General features: G+C 40.6%; 2 protein-coding genes across 2 annotated transcripts in view; one reads left to right on the top strand and one right to left on the bottom strand.

Annotated features, from left to right (window-relative positions):
- The window catches only part of OLAH (oleoyl-ACP hydrolase), a 221,580-nt gene extending 218,639 nt beyond the window's left edge, over positions 1–2,941 (top strand). The window contains exon 7 of the mRNA XM_061468387.1: positions 2,869–2,941. The gene's annotated coding sequence lies outside the window, so the exon portion shown is untranslated. The remainder of the gene's footprint in view (positions 1–2,868) is intronic.
- An 8,026-nt stretch (positions 2,942–10,967) lies between these two features.
- The window catches only part of ITGA8 (integrin subunit alpha 8), a 109,949-nt gene continuing 98,243 nt past the window's right edge, over positions 10,968–22,673 (bottom strand). Inside the window, exons 28-30 of the mRNA XM_061468371.1 lie at positions 20,709–20,810; positions 13,054–13,176; positions 10,968–11,805 (exon numbers count right to left, since the gene is read on the bottom strand). Of these exons, the coding sequence (XP_061324355.1) occupies positions 11,719–11,805; positions 13,054–13,176; positions 20,709–20,810 (312 nt within the window). The 3' untranslated portion in view covers positions 10,968–11,718. The remainder of the gene's footprint in view (positions 11,806–13,053; positions 13,177–20,708; positions 20,811–22,673) is intronic.

Below are 22,673 nucleotides of genomic sequence, written 5' to 3'. Positions count from 1 at the left end.
AGGAGTGATGGACACTGAATTGCCACTGAAAAACATCTCAGTGTAAGGCCTGCTGTTTTGTTATGTGTGAGATATAATAATCTTCCAAGGATGGTCTGAACTACTGATTCCATAATTCACTTTTGAAAGAAAATCTGCATACACATATGCAAAAGGCAGCGATTATTCCATATTTTATGTCAACACATAGATATCCTACAGGGTATTGTTTTTATCCCCTCCACTCCCCTTCTTTTTTTCTTTGGTCTGGTTTATGTTTAGATTCTTATTAAAAACATGTGAAAGTATCACAGACATGAATTTGGCTGTCAGAAGTTAGGTTCCTAAAACCATATGTAGGTATCTTAGAATGGCTGATTTTCAGAGATGGGAGATTCAGAATGTGGCAAAGTGTTGATTTAGATGCTTACATAAAAATACAGATGCTTGTTTTAAGCTATCAAATTGGAAAAAAATTTGGCCAGAAAGAAGAACAAAAATCATGAACTTCTGAGCACCTGACAAGTTAAATGCTTAAGTGATTAGCAGAACATGGCAAGGCTACAAACTTTCAAAGACATTCACTGGGAATCTTAAACAAAATGGTTGGAATTCCAGCCTTCTTCAAGTTCATTTGTTATTGGCAATAGACCAACATTCAGACTGACTGTGAGCAAACCAAAGGCTGATTTAAGAGTAATTTAGAAGCCTTAGTTCAGCAGAGCAATTTGTACCACATACTACTTGGGGCTGCCAGCCTGAGGAGGTATCCAGTCTTAGCAGTGCTGCTTCTACTGCTGGTTTCTCATACACTTTACTGCACATACTCAGAAGTGTATGAGCATTTTATTGCCAGGGTTTTTTCAACTTGTGCAGAATAACTTGAAGTCTGTGGGAGACATGAAGCCATTCAACCTGCTCAGGCTGTGCTACACAGTGACAGGCTCGAGAAAGGACCAAAGGAGAAAGGGACACTGCATATATAACACCCTCTTGGATACCACACTCAGCCATAAAGCAGAGAAAGTGAGTGCTAGACTCTATTCAACCTGTCAGGATCTGAATAACTAATTGTTTCTCAGGAGAAGAGCGTAACTGAGTGATGGACATCTCTGGGAAGAGACATGTGCTTCACCCATCACACAGGATAAGCACCGATGGTGCAGAAAACAACACTGGGCACCTGGGACCCACAGGAGAGTGAGTGACCTTCTGTCACTCAGTAACATGGGACCATCCTGGGGTGGGTAAAAGTCAATGCTCATGCATTTTGTAATACAAAAGATGCACACTACTCACGCATATGAGCAAAAACTGTAACTGTCCACTCCTGGAAGACCAGACTGGTTGGTTAACTGCAGCCAGACCCTCCTGCTCCCTCTCCCTGCAGCTCTATGGTTCCACTGCACCATGGGCTGCTGCAAACCACAGCACAGCTGAGAGCAGAGCAGGCAACAAAGGGCTGCAACAAGCTGGCTGCAACAAGCTCACTGGCGCAGGGTCTTGCTTCTCGCCTCCCCCACCTCACATACCAGTGCTCTTCTGACAATGTGGCCCTGGGGCAGCACATCCCGGTGGCACCCAGTGCCTCAGCCCTCAGAGGGGCATGGAAAAAGGAGTTGGCGCCTGCTGTTTCCTCCTTGGCACCAGACTTGAGTGGTGCCGGATGGGCTCAAGGGAGCTGCTGGAGAGCAAACCCACAGCTGACATTTCCACTGGCTGTATAAGGCATTGGGGTAACTAGGAGAGAACCTCTGGATTGCCTTGATGGGACAGATGACTTCTATTTAGGTATAAGATGCCAAATTTAGGAATCCAGAATAGGAAGTCTGCTTATGGCCTTGGTGCGCTATGACCGTTGCTTATTATGCTGCTCATAATTGTGTCATTGTTTCCATATGGTTCCTGCTTTATTATATCCATCTGCAGCTCCATATTTTATATTTGAAGTGCAGGCTTTCTGTGCCACGAATTTGCTCTGTGCTTAGCGCATAGAACAGGCACGCCAACACCCAAATTCTGCACTTCCCTGGAGCCCCTGGCAGAAGCACTTCACAGTTAAATGTAACAGTTAAGACAGTAGATAGAAAAAAGCTTCATATCTGCTTAGAGCACCAGCAGTTGAGTTGTTTGTTTGCTGGTGCCTGCTGTCTATGGCAGCAAAAAATCAGGAGTTGGAGGGTAAATCAAGAAACTGATTCTCCTGTCAGTCTTTTCAAGCTGTAGACATCATCAGTGTGCTGAGAAGGCAAGTTTTCATGAAAGCTTTGGACGTCATCTTTGTATCCAGCTAAAAAAAGGAGTTACAACATTAGGCGCAGACTGTTGCCACCCTCTTCTACTCATGGTGGTTTCACAGCAGCTCTGCATGCCAATATGAAGTGACCCTGCTAGGCTTAACACAAGGCCATTCTTGGGCCAAGATTTTCAAGTGTTACAATGATCCTGACTGCTCAGCTTCAGACAGGTCTGACTTTTCAGGGGGCACCCAGGAATTCGGTGCCCCAGTGACTTCACTTTCAACAGCTCCTTATGGTTGAGTCGGCATCCCAGCCTGGATGTTGCTCAGGGACATGCGTTTTCATTCCTCAAAATCCACTTCAATGATCTGATTCATGGTTGTGTATGTGTATTCCCATGCTGGGCTGTACATCCCTCAGTTACAGACAAAAAAGGCAATACTCTGGTGTGCAGTAGAGCAAAGGCAAGGCTCTACATATCTAACTTTTCGCTGAAAAGCTGCAGAGTATTTTGTTGAGAAGCTCTAGAAATTACATGTAGTTCCTAGATAAGTCTATGTTCAAAAGAAAAGCAAGTGTGATCCCTTTGGTGTCCATGGACGCGAAGTTGAAAAGAGAAGTATTATAGAATCATAAAATCATAGAATAGTTAGGGTTGGAAAGGACCTTAAGATCATCTAGTTCCAACCCCCCTGCCATGGGCAGGGACACCTCACACTAAATCGTATCACCCAATGCCTCGTCCAACCTGGTCTTGAACACTGCCAGGGATGGAGCATTCACAAACTCCCTGAGCAACCCATTCCAGTGCCTCACCACCCTAACAGGAAAGAATTTCCTTCTTATATCCAACCTAAACTTCCCCTGCTTAAGTTTTAACCCCTTAGCCCTTGTCCTATCACTACAGTCTCTAATGAAGAGTCCCTCTCCAGCATCCCTACAGGCCCCCTTCAGATACTGGAAGGCTGCTATGAGGTCTCCACGCAGCCTTCTCGTCTCCAGGCTGAACAGCCCCAACTTTCTCAGCCTATCTTCATACAGGAGGTGCTCCAGTCCCCTGATCATCCTCGTGGCCCTCCTCTGGACTTGTTCCAACAGTTCCATGTCCTTTTTATGTTGAGGACACCAGAACTGCACACAATACTCCAGGTGAGGTCTCTAATAGTTACAGCTCTTCCCACCTGAATAGTTCTACGCAACAGCTTGGAAAACTGTAATTTGTATGACATTTCAGTAGGTTTATATGTGATTGGATTGATGATGATGGAATAAGCAGACTTTTTCAGTAGGTCTGAGATTAATTAATAGCTTAAATCACAGTACCCACAACTACTTTCCTCATCAGTTTAGTTTCACTTTATTTCACTAGTTGTAACAGGTGCCCCTAATAAAGCAGGTATAAGCAGCTAAAAAAATAACCCTATATGGTTTCACGGGTCTATGGGGAAAGTAGGGGAGCAGTCACATTCTTCTTCAATACAGGCACTTGAACTTGCAGTAACTGCTCCCCAGAGGCTCACACTACTCAGCATTGATAGAGCACTGTAAATTTGCTTGAGCCTTTGAGAAATAGGAGAGACCTGGTTTCCATCTCAAGAGTTTATTATCTGCAAGATGTATACAGCACTATTTTTTGGTGGCCCTGCTGCAGATGAGAAGGTGAGGGATGAAGCGCTTGGCCAAAGTTACATGAAGTTTGTGGTCAAAAGATTGGACCGTGTTTGCCCAAGTTCAGCCCAGCACCCAAGCACAAGGCCATCCCTTCCCTCCTGTGTTTCCAATGTACATTGGCAAGAGCGGCCACCCCAGAGGAAGCAGTAGGGCCTGAGCTGGTGGTGGTAGAGCTGTTAATAAAGCTCCAGGGTACATACTACAAGGCAGCTTTGGAGATCAGGCCTGCTCTAATAGCCAAGAGGAATAGGCAGAGCTCAGCTGAGGAAAGGTCACTGAGGGAGGTTGTGTTGAGGGGTGGTCTGCAAGGAATGGGCCAGGACATTGTTATGGGACATAGGGGATGAGCCCAGGAAGAAGAATGATCAAGAGACATTACATGGAGCAACAAAAGACCCATGGGGGGATGGTTTATCATTGAGAAGGTGTAGGTGTGTGTGAAAGAGCAGGATATGAGTGATTTGTGGAATACCATCCCCAGTGTGCGCCTGAGTATCTGTGTCGATGTGGCCATTGAAAGCTGCTCCTCATGCAAATGCTCAGAAGTCCTGTGAGAATCACACAGCTGCTGTACCCTCTCTGACAGGACTGGGCCCTGCCCAAGGCTCCCTGAGGAGTGTTGGGGGGTAGCCATGGGTGAGACCAGCCTTTGGGAGCCCTGTAGTGTCCAGCTGGGGCCCCACCATGTCACAGAGCTGGGAAACAACTGGTGAAGTCAGGAGTGTGGGGAGAGAGAGCTGGGGAGCTGCTGCTGCTGTGGTGTGTGGGAAATTACAGCTGGAAGCACAGGGAGCTGCAAGTTGGCCAGAGGGTGGATGAGCCACCTGCGTGTAGGATGGAGTGAGGGCACATGGACTAGGACAGAGGAAGAGAGTGTAGAGAGGAAATAGGGAGGCCAAGCACAGAGCCCCTCAGTCCTTTGGCAGCCAAGGAATCCTCTCTCCTTGTCAGCTCAGCACTGGAGCCAGTCCACATCTTTCCAGGCACTGCTCCTCCTTGGTGGTGCTCACACCCCTCACTGCCACCTCCCCTTCTCCTGCAGACCTGCTTAGACTGTCCCTTTGAGTGGCTAACTGAGAGGGCAGTAGTTAAAAGCTCACCAGCTCTTTCTGAGTGTGCTTGAAAAAGCCTACTCACGTTTTTTCCTGCACTTCATTCCTGCTCTCCAGTAAAGGCATTTTTGTGATAATAAGACCAGCTAAGCATGATCTACATAAGATCAGTATATACCCAACACAGAATACCAACTGCAGCGATGGTGCTGAAGAGTCCACAACACGTTTTGCAAGATTCACTCTTATAGACATTGCAGTGAGTCAATGTATTGGAAGCCTAACGGCTTCACACAGATGTTGTTTGCTGAAAACGGCTGGAGGGTCAAGTTCAAGCTTACTTTGTTCTACTAAATTACAGAACAAAGACTTGGCTGGTTGCTTAGTGAAATAATCTGTAATAGATACCATAGGACTGACTTTTTGTGTGTATATGGGCATTAGAAAAGTGGGGTGGAGACCAAACACCCCTTCCCTCCAAATCAGGCAGAATATATTCTCATCAATCATATGGGAATTACTGAAAAGTTGCACACATGTTCAGGAGCCAAGAGATATGCTCAGCTTTTAAAACAAGAAGCAGATGGAAAGGAGATGGCATTGATTCCAGTTGAGTGTGTTGGAGCAGGTAATAATTAAACAAGCAGCACCCAACAGAGTACAGCAAGACACAACAGAAATCTTTGAGACAAAGGGAATACATCCAAAGAACTGAGAACTGTTATGGCGTTAGAATTTTCCCTTTTTGTGAGAGTAACTGCTCGTTGCAGAGCACAGAAGGTTCACAGCAGTGTTTGGAGCTGCCCAACCAAGGGAAAAACATGGTCCTTCCCCCTTGCTCTCTGTTCCTGCCTGGTCTATCTGTTAGCAAGTGTCTTGTTAGATTAAACACAAATATCAATGTTAGTAATATCTGAGTGCAGATATTAAATAGGATCACTGTCATCTTCACTGCATCAGTTTTCAGTTCCATTGCTGATTTAGTTGTGGCTTCTTCATCTGTTAGCAAAGAATTACTTCAGTTCAACTACTTAAAACTGTATATAAGGACTGAAGCTATCTACATATGTAGAGGAGCTTCTAAATACATGTAACAACACTTGATAAACAAATAAATTTTAAAAACCCAAATAAAAATTACTATTTAAATGCCACTTTACTCCTCAGGTCTCCTGAGTAAGCCAGGCATAGGCAGAAAGTTTCCACTAAATGCTTAGTTTTTACTGGTTTGAGAAAAATGTCTTTCTGTTACCTTTGTATAGCACAGCAAAAGATGTCATACAGCCTCAGCAAATACTGAACGGTCACTTTGAAACAGCAGTGAAGCCAGAAGCTTTTAGCACACGCTGGAACAAATTCAAGTCTCGTGTCTTTGCCACCTCCTTCCTTCTCTGAAAGTCAATGAAGTGAATTCAGCCCTTCATTTAAGAATGAGAGGGATTCACAGATAACTCAATAGTCCTGTCACAGCTGCAGAGGAATTTTTTCCTTTCGTTATCTAATTACTAGGGAAATGGTCTTCCTCAGACTTTGCATGAGCAATGAATCAGTTGGTCACTGTGGAAAAAAAAAATCACTGCAGTAGATCATTAGTCTCTTTATCTTCTGGGGTCACAACTTTGTATCTCCTGTAGCTGAGACTTACTTCCAATCCATCCATCTTACTAATCAGCCTTCTTATTCCTGATCTACTCTATGTGTTTAAAGGTTTATTTCTCCTCTGCAGCTTCCTAGCCCTTCCCTGTAAGTCATTTATAGTTAACGTAGCATCCTGCAGCCTCCTTAGGTGCTTGGTAGTAAGTCCCTTGTGCCCAGCCACATTGTGTTTATGCTTGTACCCATTATGCTCGAAGGACAAGGCTTCTGTGGTGTCATGTTCTCCTCTAGAAAAATAAATCTTTCCCGGTTTTAGGCACTGAGATTTGTCCTTCTCTAAAGGGAAGTTTCTTCCTGGTGTACTGAGTCAAATTGTCTCATCCTCCTGCCTAGTTTAGTTTACCCATGCTTGGTCTGTTCTCATATCCAGAGCATATAGCAGGGGAGAAGAGACTGTTGGACCTTTAAAAATGAAATCTTTTGGTTTTCATGTTAGTTGTATGGCAAGTGTTTGTTATAACAGAGCTTTGACATGCTTGGAAGTCTCAGCAGACACCTGAGATATTTCCTGATGTCTCTTCTGCGCCTAAAAAGGGAAAAGTCCAGATTTAAGCCTGGGTCTTTTTGCTTTTGCTGTGAAAATGTTAACCTTCACGACCAGGAGAGCAACAGAAGACAGATGTTGTTTGTGCTTTTGCCATACCCTTGATTTGGTTGGCTTTTATTTGTCTTCTGCCCTCTCCCGCTTCACTGTAAGGTTTGCTTGGTGTTTGGTCTTTACAGTGATGATGGATGAGGGCACACCCTGTCCCTCCTTGACAGAAGAATTGGGAAGTTTAAGGTTGATGATTTGCTAATATGGCTCTGAACGTGAATCTGGGTAAACTGCTGACAAGTAAGCTAGCCCCAGCAAGGCACTGACCATTTACGTAGCATCCACAGTTCTGAGCTTGCTTCTGGAAAAGCAATACTGCCTGACACAGTCCAGTTTTGGAAAGAGTTGCTGAAGTTTCCTTTACAAACCGTTACTGAAACAAAGAACAATACACAACCCAATGAAATGTGGTGCATCAGTTAAGTAGAGCAACATGATGAAAACCAATGAAACCATCTGAAAAGTGAGTCGAACAATTACTTCCATTCTTCCTTTCTGAAAAATCACCGTGTCCTGTAGGGTAGCATCTTGAATGGTTAAGTGCTCCTTAAATACAATATATACGCAAAACAAGAACAGTGCTTCAATATTAAAAGCATTCCTGCTGTGTCACATCATGGCGCCTGCATAAGCTGAATTCAAGACTTTTTATTGTCGAGAGGCACTATCGTTACACTTCATTTTAATATGGATCTTTGCCAACAATCATAAATAAAACACTCACTCATAAATAATTCCTAAAGGCAGTGTGTCAGATGGTATTTCATTAAAGAAAAGTTTGCTACAATGTAGTGGAACACTGTAGGTCACGGCCAGTTGGGATTTTCTTTCCCTTGAATATCTCTGGGTGCTTTGTCCATTCCCAAGATGCTTTTTAGTTAATGTATGCCATGGCTACCAGAAGATCCTTTTTGCTAATGGATTAATGAAATCACAGGTAAAGGGTAGAGAAAATCAGTGCCATTTTCAAGAGATGTCTAATGTGGGAAACCTGTAAAAGCTGTGACAGCAAAAAAGCTGGATAAGGCAGAAAAAAATTTAAATGTGGGATGGTGACAAGAAAAAATTCTTGTTAATAACCTGGTGGTTAAATGAAAATTGTATTCCCTAAATACCGTTAAAGATTAAATCCATACGTGACAACATATTCAAATGTACTGGTCCCTGTTATGTAAATTCTGAAATTTCCATAAAACAGAAAATGTCACTTGGCACTTGATACTCTTCAGAAATCTGCTGCAGGGATGAAATAATTGGACAGCCTTGTTCAAACTCGGCAAGAAGCATGCGAAGTAAAAGATGAATGTCTCTCTGTTTACCAGACCGCTGTGGTGGTCATAGCAATGAACAGTTTTAAAAGGCTTTAATTTATAAAGTAACCTCCTGTTTTTTCTTCTCTCTGGACCACTCCTGTATTCTCAGCAATTAGCTGCTCACCACATGGATTTGAAGTGTAAGGCTGAATTACTTTCACAGAAAGCTGCATTTAGTAACTCATTACAAGGCTGACATCACTGAAACAAAAGTTCAGTCATGTAGGGATGTGGCAGAGGTTATCATGCAGCACATTACTAATATACTAGGGGGAAAGATTATGTCAACTGCCTGCTAGTGTCCACATCCAGGATGCAGTCTCCCCAGGGGATAAACACTCTTGGCAAGCACTGAAACCCAGAAATCTTCCTTGCAAAGCTGTTTGCAATTTGCAGCCAAAGCTATTCACAAATGCTGGGACCCAAGACTACAGTCCTTGACAGCACACGGCTCCAGACATTTATTTCCATGGGGGAAGTTTAATCTACAAGGATGTAGAAATATAAAACAAAGTATTGCTCAAAGTAACTGTTTGTCAGATCATGTGCCTCTAATTTGGTTTCCAGTGACATTACACAGCTGCAGCCAATGGATTCCAGCCAGGCCCAGCAGTCACTGAGGTTCTTTTTGGTTTAAATTTAGTATCTCAACATGTTTTGCCCATCATTAAAATGGAGAGTAATTGCTCAAAAGTGAACCATAGATGTTACAACTGCAAAGAACTTATTAGGTCACCTAGTCCCATCCTCAGACCAATACAGGATTGAAAACACATTGCAACAAATACTAAACAGAGCTGTGTTTGGTTTCTTTTTTTCTGTTCTTTTCCTTTAACTTTATTGTAATCATTAATCAGTATATTCAAAAGTTTAAGAAACAACCACAAATGCCAGTGTAAACATGCTTCAGGTATATAAGTAATATAAAGTATTGCACATACAAAAGTCCTGTGTTAGGTATCTCCTTTTGGTGCTATTTCATCAGAGTAAGAGTTGTGCGGATGATGTGACTTGTAATGAGCTAGCTGATCTTATTTCTGAGGCTGCTACACACAACAGTTCAATATTTACAAATGCTAGAAGCTCACTGTGTTTTCCATGGGAGAATGATTTTGCCTGGAATGCTTGGGGTACAGAGGTGTGCAAATATGGGACAGGCTTGCTTTATGGTGATATTTATCAGCTGATTCCTCTACTCTACCAGGGGTCAGCTCAGTGGTTTTCTGGGGGACTGGGAAGCAGTCAGGCCTCCCTGTTCTCAGAAAACAGAGTGAAGCGCCTCAGTTTTTTGGGGGCATGTGCCTCCTCCTCTCATTGAATGTCATGGGCACACTGCATCTAATAAGCTGAAGACTCCACAGAGGTCTTCCTGCAATTTTGCCTTAGATATGAAGATGGAACACACCTGCTCAGGTTTCTAGCTTTTGCTTGTATTTCACAGGTCATCCTGCCTGCAAGAAATGGTAAAACTAAAATCTCCTGTCAGACTGACAGAAGTGATAACCTCTTATGGCTAGTCCTGTCCCAAAGTCTTAGGAAGCAGAAAGGCAGTTACCTAAAAGGAGCCAAGAAGTTGCAGAATGGATAAGGACATTTGCTGATTAAAAAGATGAGATGGATTAGAAAGAAAAGGAGCTCAGGAGAAGGGAAGTGTGATGTGTGTTCCTGAAGTTTACCCAATATAGCTAATTTCACACTCACAGGCAGCACTGGAAAACTCAAACTTTCAGGCACAAATTTGCACAGATGAGAGCTTAGAGCCCCTGCTGAGATAAGGACCATTTGCTGATAAAAGAGAAAGAATGAAGCCTCTCTTCTTCAGAATCCTCGACCCACAAAAAACCCCAAACCAATCAAACTCTTCCCCTCTCCTTCTCCCCTACCCCCCCCCCCCCCCCGCCAAATGTATATTTATATACTCTTTATCTCAAAATACTTTTCCTTCTTTTTGTCCATGCTTGGCTGGCTGGCATCCTGCTTTTCTCCATAAATACAAATCCTTTCCACCTTCCTTGCAAGACTTTGTTTAGGAAATCATTAGATTCAGCCCTCCTCAACTTTGCTGAAATCAACACTTCAAGTACATTGCCAGCTTTTAAGTTGTAAAGTAATAACAAAATAAGGCAAAGATTTCTCTACGTGAACAGTGTTAGGGTGTATGACACAAATTAAACAGAAGATACAGTGGCAGTAGCCATGCCGTTTTAAGAGGTAATTTCCACAAAGTGAAGGATGACAAAAAAAACACCCTAGCCCAAAACCCCCAAGCCTTCTCAATATCACCACTATGGCTGTGATAATTTAAAGCAGCATTTCACAAATGATGGAATCCTGTGTCAGCTGTACAGGTGTCAGCCATCATCAATACAAGGAGAAGGTAACTCATCCCCTTCTCTAGTCTGTGCATGGATTTATCTGTATGTGATACTGCCAGCTCTGGATTGAAAGAGATACATGTACTTGATTGTCATATGTCTTCTCTTGTAAAACGTTGCATAAATCCACTTTGCAAAACACTTTCTAGCCAAGAAAGATGTGTTCTGTGTGTACGATAGGTTTACTTTTCTATTTACATGCAAGGTAAGTACATGATTTCTATGTTTTTTTTACGTTCTTCTCTCAAAATCTAAGTTGATGATTATATCAGATACTTATCCTGAAAAGGTGGAAAAATAAATAATTGTGCCCCATCTATAAAGTTCTTTATAGACTACCTTTGTTTTTCAGAAGTACTTTCACAGTACTGATATATTGCTTGTCTCCCTGAGCCATAATTTCATAAAAGTTCTTATACTTAGGGAGGTGTCAAAGGTATTCTGCATGATACAGTAGCGTTCAGAAGTTTTGTCCTGGCCCATCTTCTAGACAATACAGCAATGCAAGTGTTCTCTCCTTGGGAGATTTGGGCTTGTTCCGGAAGCATCTCAGTATAACACAGGTGTTCAAAAGCATCTGCCGAAATGTAGACTGACTGGAATATGGGATAAACATTCTGTTCAGTGGTGAGAGTGTTTGTAAGGCAGTGATAAAGCTCCTTTTTTTGGCAAGGATGACCATCACGTGGCACATTCTCAGAACATTGCATAGATCAGATTATGACACCATGTCACTTGCAGGTACAATGGAAGCCTTGTGGAAGGAATCCTTCATTTAATCCTCATCATGTCTCTAGTTTCAGGCAGGATTCTGACTTGAACTGTCACTCTCTTCCTCTATGCATCAGTAGTCTTGTTATTTGTCAGTTGTTGCCTGTCAGCCATGTCATCTTGAGGAGGTCTAGCTCTGTCAAAGAAGCCACACTGCAGGAAACAATCAACAGAAACAAAGGCATCATGGTAAGACAACCACAGGAAGACTGAGATGCAGTTTGATTCTTTACTCAGTCAACCTGAAAGGTCAAATAAAATCTATGGCAGGTTGATAGACTGTGAAGCTTTTTAATTTCTGTTCAAATAGTTCCCTATGAAAAATGAGAGCTTTAGGTGCAAGGCATTGAGTTTAAAAATTCAACTAATATGAAAGGTTTCTTTGTAGGAGATGCAAAGTAGGTCTGAATGCTGGTACTGCCTGATTAGAAAACTGCTGATTTCAGCTCAGCAAGGCACTCATTCAGAAAAGACATTTAGATTGACAAATTGTAATAATAATAGAGGTGGAATATGTGTTAGGAAATGTGCTCTGGACAGTGGTGCGAGCTAGACTAAAGATCACGAAAGATGAGATTCCTCTCACCTAACTCTAAGTGTCTAAAAGTAACCCTTTTGGTTGAGAGGTTGAAAATTACGTAGACTTCACAAGAGGTCAGATGAGAGTACCACCAAAAGGTAATTCCTTTTATCCTCCCATGTTTTAGACATAGCGTTTTGCTATTATTAACTGACTAGGCGAATCTAGAAATTTAGCATGGGCTGGACATCTACCCCATACCTTTAGGCAGCTAAAAGCAGATGAGCTATAGCCTAAAACTTAAGAAATTACTGTTTTTTTTAATGGGAACTGAGAGGATGACTGAAACTGCATTGGCTCCCTGTAATATAGCATTTTCCAGTAACTTGTCTTAGAACCTGTGAATGGAGTCTAACAACCAGCACAGAACTAGAAAACTTTAAAATCAGAAGATATGACATACTAATATGAAAGGAAATCTAAAAACTAATTCTCAAAGCTGGGAATGTTGTTACAGGCTGACAAAAACTGGAAGTTCCTGAAGTACTCAGAGAAAACAAAGCTACAGTCACTTCTTTTTGAACCTAAACATCCTGAAAAAGAGGATCATAGGTCTTGGAAAACAGAGCCAAACTCTTCATGCCCATTTATAACCAGATTTTAGTAATAAAGGAGGACTTTGAAAACAAGTTCCCTGCATAAAGGTCAGTGACATTAGCATGTCAGAAATGCCAAAACAGAAAAGACACATGTGTATTGTTGCTTTTGCTCCAAACTATTAAAGATGACAAAATTCCAGCCTCTCTTTTTATGTTCTGTCAGTGTCTTCTAGTATATTTCCATTTTTGTAAGGCAACAGTAACAGTAATAATGCAACATACCTTCCATAAGGCTAAGGTCAACATAGCTAATACCAGTAGTCCAAGAAGTATTGCTAGTATTATAACCCATAAAGGGATTACAAATGAGACATTTGGAGTGGACCAAACGACAGATGTTCTGATCTGAAATGAAAAGAATGCATCAAATGAACAAAAATTAAGAAAGTAAAGCAAATGTGCCAGTAGACTACAGAGGTTGTAAGCATTCACTTCAACAGTGTCTTTGAGGATTAGAAATACACATTGCTTGGAATTCTTCCATGTTGGCTTCATTTACTGCAAGTTGTTTTCCACTTGTTCATGATAATGACTAGAAATGGGATTTGCACATACACGTAAGTCTTGTGCTGTCAGACATATTAATAATTTTCACTTAATGCAGGGTAGCAAAAAATACCCTTCTCTGCAGATACTTCAAGGAACAAAGTTCTACTTGCATGCTGGTACAGCCTGGGCCAGTATGACTGACTTATGCTGAATTACTCTGAAACAATGGCTAACTTCAGCCCAAACTCTTACTTCACACCACAACAGATACCAGTATATCATTCTTACTCTAATTTTTGCTGACACACCAGTATACATTTTTAACTAAGACTTGCATATCAGCTAAGCAAGTCCAAGAATGAAACTCAAGCAGAGTGCATTGTCTTTGTGATAAAGCCCAATGCACACTATGATGCTACTCCTTAAAAGAAGCCAAGCATATGGACTATTATCTAAATGGGATATGGACGTGAAACACTCTCTCTCATTGTCTAAGGCTCTAGAAAGAGTCAGGAGTGTATAAGAAGAGTTGTCAAAGGTTTTAATTGACTTGGATAACTTCTCTCTAGACCTTCATCTCAACAAAGAGTAATAATAACCCTTATGTATTTCTGTGTCTGGGACCATCCACATATGTAACTTCCTCCTTACTCTCCTTTCAATACCTTGTACCAAACTTATTCTACACTCTAAGACTCCTCTTGGAAGGTTCCTTGTTAATCTCATTGAATATCTGCTATCTCCATGCTGCTCCCAAGTGGGAAGGAATGAGTTTGAACTTTCCTTAGCTCCTCAGCCACAATTATGTCTGCTCAGTTTTAGTTTATTTTCTCAAAATCTGCTCTTTATTGTTAGCCTTGGAAATTATTCCTCTCTGGGGTTTTCTCTCTCATTGGGCCTCTCTCATTTACTCTTAGTCTCCTTTAAACAGGATAAGCATGTGCCAGATGGAAGTTATTTTCTTCATGACAAGATGAAATTGGTTTGAAAAGCAAACTGATTACACAAACTCTCAAGTGATCTTCCTCTTCAGTGGTTGAGGTATAGCTAGGAAATCTACTCTTCTTAATAAGTTTCTTGGCTATTGCTCGATTTCTGATCTGCACTCACTGCAACTTCCTTTTCTGCTTGTTGGGTTTTTGTATTCTTAACTCACTGGTTGATGCATCCAAAATTCACCACAATTTCATTCATGGAACAGCATCCTAAGTTTGAAGACTGGACACGACTTTGTAGTCCAGTTCAAAATTAAATCCATTTCTGTGCCTCTCACTATTCTCCTTGAAGATGGCAGATTTCAGTCTTTCTGCAACATCTAGCCTTTTCCTCTCCCTCTTTCCCATGATCAGCATACTTTCCCAGACTTTTCATTCTGCAAGTACCAGCAGACCTGTCCCTCAGCTACTGTCATGCTTAACTGGAAGACACTTTGGAATAGTCCTTTCCGCTTACTTCATCTGTGCAGCCTGCTGCCCCTACTCTGACACAGCACTGTAAGATGGTGAGGTCTACTGATGCGCGTATTTTTTATAATATCCCTCACTGTTATGGGATGCAGATGATAACTGAAATCAGGGACAAACTTTCTACGTTGGACACCATTTGTCTTCTACCAAAGCTTACATTGAGGGTTACACAGAAAAATCTGAGACACTGCCCAGTCCTTTTGAGGTCAACACTTTGACATGGATCTGCACCTAGAAGATTTAGTGCTTGCAGTGCCATACCATCATTGATCTAACAAATATATTCAGCTACTACATTCTGGTGCAGCTGTAAATAGTTCTGACTCTAGAAGACCTCAAAATGATAGCATATACAAGGAATAAATATGTTAGCCAATTAAGGGGAAAAGTATTATTTCAAGGCCAGCAGAATTAGTAAGAAACCCCATGAAATCCTCCTCTTGGGTCCTAACAAGTATCTTGCCACTTCAGCAATACCATTCCCTTCCCCAGCCTCCTCTCTGGGTTACTTAACCACTGCAGAACTGCAGAGGCTCTCTGCATCATTAGATTCAGCAAAAGCAGTGCTCATTTAGTAAGGACAAAATGTTTTTGAATGGCTCTCCTTGTGTCTCAGTGGTACTGTATCTGGCGTTAAAATGCAAAGGCAGAGAAAAAGGTCATCTGAACTGTCTGCAGATTCCTTCCAGAGAAAAGCCAGTAACGTCCATCCAGACCTCAAAGCATGTTTGACATCCTGCTGAAATCAGTGGAAACAGTCTATTTCATTAGGGACAGTGGATTTCATTAGGCTTTGGATAAAGCTGATAGTAGTGTATGCAACTACAAGTATCTCTGTAGCCACTCTATGTCTTCTTTTATGCACCACTTCCTGTGTGTTTGCTGCATTTGCATGTTATGTTTTCTTTCCTCAGACTGTGAAAACAATAAGGCAACCTAGCTGTTCTTGTGATACCTATAGAGCAGCTATCAGCATGGGTCCAGATAAAGACATTTGGGTCTTCCTGAGGACACACTATAATCAATTATTAGTGGTGTAGCAGTGCTCAGATTTGCTTGTATTGCATGGGTTCAGAATCCTCTCTCCCTTCTTCCTTTTGTCATTCTGCCTTTACAGATAGTAGAGTCAATTTATAATGTAATTTAAGTAGTGAGCTGGAGCCTGACAAATGCTGAAATATAAACAAGAAACTGTAATCTTACAGAAGTGCAGAGCATCATGTTTATAATCCTTAGATTATCAGCAATGAGTAAAACAAACAGCAGAAATCAGATCTCTCCTGTTTCAAGCAGAATGCTGCTGCAAAGCTGACACATCTCTCTTCCCTTGTAGGAGTGAGGCCAATGGCTAATGAAACATTTGCCTGCTAAAATCCTAAAACCATTTTGTTGCACCCACACCCTTTTCCCATTAATTCTTTGTCTTAGGTTTTTGAAAGCAAGGGAAGGATTGTGCTAAGTGCTTGAGATTTATTTCCTGAGCAGGGGATTATATGCAGTCGTCAGTCTCACTCCTGCCTGTGTGCATTACCAGTAGAATATAACATCCCTGGGCTCCTCTATACAAAGACTTGCAGGGCTACTAATGCAATTCATGGTGAACAGTTTGACACTGCAAGTTCTCAACACCCACGGAGGCAGAAGCTGGAGGGAAAGAAAGAAACAAAGCATCCCTTCAGTTTTGCCTGCCTCATTTCAGTGTTTCCACAGAAGCCTGTCCCTCCTCCACCCCATGCTGTCTGCAACAGTTTTACATGTGATTTTGATTTAGGACAAGTTTGTATTATTCAGCTTGGAGTTCTATCATCTTCTCCATGTGGTAGGTTTAGTGCTGCAGGATCAGAGCCAGGGAACATTTTTTTGGGGGGGAATTATCTGTTTTCATCTAAGGTGGCCAATGTGAAGACGTATAATTTTTACACACATGTTGCATGTTGGCACCGTACTTTCAATGTGTGTTGGCTTTCCTCTCCACTCGTGACTAGAAGACCTTCTTATAGTGGACACTGAAAACAGTGGTTGCTTCTCTGTCAGGCTGGTGAAAAGTACAGAGACTTGAGAGGAGCCATCTGACTTTTGGCCTTTCACACTGCTGATCGTCTCACACCTTTTGTATGCAAAAGACTGACAAGGAATGCCATCTGGCTCAAGCTCTGAGATGAGGGTGAAGCTAACCAGACAGTTATGGTCAGAGCCTTTGTCTGCTATTGGAAATAAATTCCAAGCTAGTCTTAGCACAGATACCATCTGAGATTCTTAACTTTGGGATCGTTTTTGTAGTTCCATGAAAGTAATTTGTTGCTCACGGAATTATTTCTTTACAGGGCTTTTATTTTCCTTTTTTAAAATGTGAAGCACATTGCAAGCAGATAAAATAAACATTAGGTTTTTTGCCACTAATTTTTGTACAGTTTTGACTGTGCTCCTGGTTTTGGTGTTACTTCAAAATTGTTTTCAACTCCACTGGAAGGCAGCTTAACACAGTGCAGCATATGTGGTAAATTGCCAGTTCATCAGCAGTCCCTTGTGGACAGATGGGAATTAGGTTTTACTAGAGCAAACATAGAATCACAGAATGGTTTGGGTTGGAAAGAACCTTAAGATCATCTAGTTCCACCCCCCCTGCCATGGGCAGGGACACCTCACACTAGACCACGTTGCCCAAGGCAGCCCAGGATACGGCTGGCTTTCTGGGCTGTGAGCGCACACTGCCAGCCCATGTTAAGTTTCTCATCAACCAACACCCCCAATCTATAGTCACAGTTCAGTGCCTGCTAATGGGACTCTCACAAAGTTGTTTTTCCCCTCTTGTTCTTTAAAAGACACATTTTAAAAAATAAAAATAACTTCTCCATAATGTAATCTGCTATTTTAGGCAACAGTAGCTAAACTAATTACTATTCTAATGCTACCTCTTTTATTTCCCATGATGACCTTTCTCTTATCTTTTTTTGCTTACACAGACTGAGAAACAGGAACTCTTTAGTACTCCTACATGTTCCCATCCAGCCTTACCAGCATGATGTTCTTGTATGCGCTGAGAAAATGCTCAACATAAAATGTAAAAGCTCCCTTGAGCTTGGAGTTACAAGTAATATTGACATTTTTATTTACATTTTACAAATGTTTGTGCAACTGTATTTCATAAGGAATCTAAGCACATTTAAAATGAAAGTACTATCACTGTGTAATAGGTAAAAAGGGAGTTATAAGCCTTAGTCTAAAACCAGTTTTACTCACTGTGGGACACTGGTCAAAATCTTAGACTAGAGGCATCCTGTCTGAAGATCCTATCAAATATTTAAGAAAAGCAATCATATTTTATTAAGCACCAAAACTGGCTCAAGAATCTTAAATTAAAATGGAACAAACTATCGCTTATTCTAACTCTGTATTTTGTATTATAAAAAGTACTTTCACCTTGCACATGAAACTCATCAAGTAGGATAGCATTTTTTATCATAAAACCTCTAAGAAAAAGTGTCAATTTTCTCTTGAATGGTAGAACTGTTAGCAAGGAAATCCAGCCAGTTGTACAATATATAGCTGCAACCCCAAGCCTATCAAAATTAATAGAAATACTTTCATTGATGTTAGTAGATTCTGGTTTAAGATCCAATAAGTTCCAAGCTAATTTTCTGTTTGATGCCACTTTAACTCTATGGTCGTACTATACAAGATTCCGATTTTCTTATATTTACATAGCCTTTCACCCACCTACGTATCATGGCAGGGGTGCTGGAACTAGATGATCTTAAGGTCCTTTCCAACCCTAAGTATTCCATAATTCTATGACCCTCTGTCAATATATAGACCTATATTCTATGATGATGGAAATAAAGACCTCAGTGCTGCAAATATAACTACATGAATATGTCCGTTACTAGTGTGTAGGGGATTATTCATGCCAATAAAATTATATATACATATCAGCCTGCATAATCGGAACCCAGTACTCTATGAGTTAAATGAAGGACATATGCTCTATTGTTTTAGAATATGTTATCTACACTATATAAACTGTAAAGTTCTCGATGACTATTAGATAGGTACTTTTGACAATTAATTTTAAGATATTAAAATCTTTATTCCACTTCCACCCTTGCATTGTCTGAAAGAAACCCATAAACTTCCAAATAAATCTTTGGAAACTTTTAAAATACAACCAGTGATCTTTTTCAGAAGGAGCAAAAATATTAAGCATTGTCCAAATTCAAGCAAATATTTCTTCTTGCAAGTGGAACATCAAAAGAGCTTGTGCATATAACACATCAAGTTGTAGAGCTGGCAAGCATCCACTGCCATGTCCAGATATGAAACAACATAAAAGCGCTATCATTTTTCAACATTTTACAGTTGCCATTACAGGCATTTTGCTATAAATCATCTGCAGCAAATAACAAGCATTATACTGGCTGGAGTAAGAGAATAAAATGCTTATCTGATCACTTGGTAGATCATCTGACACTTTTTTGAGAACAGCAGGCTATCACCTGGGGTAAAGCGCTTCAGTCCACATGAAGGCACCACTATCCACAGAGTTCTGCACAGCATGTGTTTCTGGTATGGAACACATGCTGCAAGAAAATAAAAAGAGCCTGAGTATATCTGTCAGCTTGGAGCCTTTGAACCTTTCTGGATGAATACTGCTTTAAGCATCAAATCTCTCTGGCGAAATCATAATTAGTGGTTGGAGTCACTGAGCCTATAGGACCAAGATTTCACCTTACGTCTTCCCAGAGTAAGTATCAATCAACCATTCGATCTGGGCTTGTTCAAACCAAAACCTTATAGCTTGTATTCTCTAAAATATATTCAAAGTAAGCAGTAGTGTGTATTATTATGTTGCTTTTCCACATAAGAAAACATTCTGCTCTCTACTACAACATCTCAACAGACTGATAAAATGCATTTGCACCACAATTTAACTTGGAGAAGTTTGTACTGAGCTTACCTTTTAAAAGAAGGACTGTATATGATAAATCTTTGGAAAGATGAGAACAGTAAGTCTTCAAATTTCAGGTTAGTCTTACATTAAAATCAAATTATGCACTCATATTTTACTTATTTTTGTCAGTAAGGACAAAACAGAGTGAATTTTAACCATGGTATAAAACACCATAAGAAGCAAGTTCCTTTAAATTGCTTCCCAGAGTCAATGCTTTGGCACCAGCAAACAACTAAATTAAAGTTACATCTCCAAGATTAATTTTTTATGTAACAATTCATGGCCATACAAATCTTGCTCTGCAAATAGATACTTTAGTATCTATCTATCTATCTATCTATCTATCTATCTATCTATCTATCTATCTATCTATCTATCTATCTATCTCTATCTAATCTACTTACCTACCTGCCTATTACATCTGTAGGGGTTACCAGGTAATTTCATATCTTGCACCTGATGTCCTGTGAGGTGGAAACCCTAGAGAGGCATGGACTCCCTTCTGAAAATCAGGGTATCAAAGAAGTTTAATATAAATGAGAGAGAAGTTGCCAGAAATAATCCATTACTGCTGACTGGGAGAAGAGCAGAATCTCTAAACCTGACAGAATCAAGGTTTTGGATTCTGCACAAAAATTTCCTCCAGATTTTTTTTTACCCTGAACAAGGTAACTAGATACTTGCTTTATCAGTTTCGTTGTTTTCTTCTGGGTGGAAAATCCACCCTGACTGCAATAAAGCACTTTGCACATTAGTGCAGCAAGAGACTATTTTAAAATGGAATTAGTATCGTATATCATCAACTTCCACAGAAAGCAATAAATGTATTTCCTTGATGTATTATTTCAGGAATTTACACTAGAAACACAGGAAAGACTGATCTCAGTATTTTCATCTATAAAAACTCTCACAGCTGTGATCAGAATGACCAAATAGATGTGCTTCACACAAAGACACCATTTTCAGTTACTCACGGCTATGCTTCCCTCAGGGAGCTTTGTTGGTTGTACTTTATACGGCATGCTCTTAACTTTGAAGGACACATTGGAAGACAGAGTATAGAGATCATTCTTTCTCTGAAATTCAATAAAAAAGAAAGGAAATTATTAAAAACCATGTTTATACTTAAAAGCACTATGAGAAACAAGAAGAGAAAAAATACAGAGCACTGATTTTCTAAGGAAAAGATGGCTTTTTTTTTGGTAAAGGGTGCAGTCATCCTGGGATCGATGTGTGTCCATGAGAAAATACATCATACAGCATAAAGCTGAACTACAAAGATTTCATGTTCATATGTGGAAGCGTTAGATATGCAGAAAGACACATACAGTTGTTTCTCATAGTTCTGTCTGAAATAGGAGACTGGTGAGTTTGAAGCAGGGGGGAGGTTTATGAGGTGTCTATATTTTAAAATCTTGCCTCTGCTCACCAAACCCAAAACAAATGCAGGTATCTTCAGAATATTTCTGGCCAGTGTTGAGAACAGGCTGGTAGAGCTCCTGAAGGCATCAAAGGAATGCTGCACCTTCCCATCAAAGAACAATAGGAACAAACAGCATTGCACTTCACTTAGAGTGTGATTGATTTCTTACTGCAGTAGAGCTCAAAACCCCCAGAAGAACTGCCTTTGCTTTTTTACTACATTATGCAACTGCAATAGGAATGTATAGAAGTCACTGTTTAAGTTATATATATGTATAAATACTTATATAGCCTTCATTAAGCACTTCAACAAACCCAAAGATGTGCAGACATAAAAAAAAGAAGTATTGCTCTGCTAGTTCTCTGTGTTTTATTTATGCTTGCCTGTATTTATAAACTAGTATTCACTTAGGCATCACTCTCCCTGGTTCAGAATGACTTAAAAGTGTTACACTATATAGCTCATGCTGTGACTTTTAATTAGCGTTTTCACCTCATTTGGAAGCCAGGTTGGCACTGACACACTACATCTGACCACTTGCGTCTCATCGTGCTCTTCTAACCTTGGCAATAATCTCCCTCTCTGTGCGAAGTGCCTTGAAATGACAGGCAAGTGCTGGCATGTCCACTGGAAAAATAGCTGCCTAAATCTGTAACAATCTTGGATAAGTGACATGTGAAAGTGCATGTTCCCTAAAAGAATCTTAATAGTTGCAACATTTACTACAAGGATATAAATATTTTCCACACACATATTTTGAATGCTGTTGAGCTCTTTGCATCACTGATATTTAACTGGAGTTAGTTTTGAAGGTTAAGCACATCAGTTATCAAGTAAATCTTTTAGTTCACTTCGAATTTGACATGTTCAATTTCAACCAAATGTTATCTTGTCACAGAAAGATGATCCTGCACTCCAGCTACATCCTTTTTTTCCTTGTTTTTATCCCAAAGACAGATGGCTGAGTGGGTACCATGCTCTTCTGGAAGGCAACAATCCTGCTTCTAATTCCACCTCTGCAACTGATTTTTTTGTGTGACACTGCATGCAACTCATCTCATACATGCCATCCTACGTAAAGCTGGGGTAATGATAGGGATCTCTGAAAGTTCTTTGATATGCTCTAAAAAGTGTTACGTAGTCAAGTGTTAATATGTCCACTGGAATACAGAGGGCTGGGAGTTATGCCTATCATATCGCTTTACATTATACTCTTTGAATTAAACAATTTTCATCTCTTGTATGAGAATATTTTCAAAGCCCTTAATCATTTTTGCTAACTGTCCCAACGCTTTCTGAAAAATGATGTTCAGAATTCAACACACTATCTGGTTACTGCTTTACTGTTTTGTAGATCAACAACTGAAGTAAGAAGACCCCATGATAAGTTAATGTTTCTTTTCTTCACTGATGGAGAAAGGTTTGTGATGTGAAAATGATCTGAAATAAGCATAACCTAAACCTGGGAGCCAACATGGACACAGCTGGATTACCATAGCCCAGCTAAAAGTTTTCA

Source organism: Pezoporus flaviventris, unplaced genomic scaffold (genome assembly GCF_033815535.1).
Source record: "Pezoporus flaviventris isolate CSIRO_AGI_PZ_B2104156 unplaced genomic scaffold, CSIRO_AGI_Pfla_v1 ptg000047l, whole genome shotgun sequence".
NCBI lineage: Eukaryota > Metazoa > Chordata > Aves > Psittaciformes > Psittacidae > Pezoporus > Pezoporus flaviventris.
This window is presented reverse-complemented; position numbering and strand designations above follow the sequence as displayed.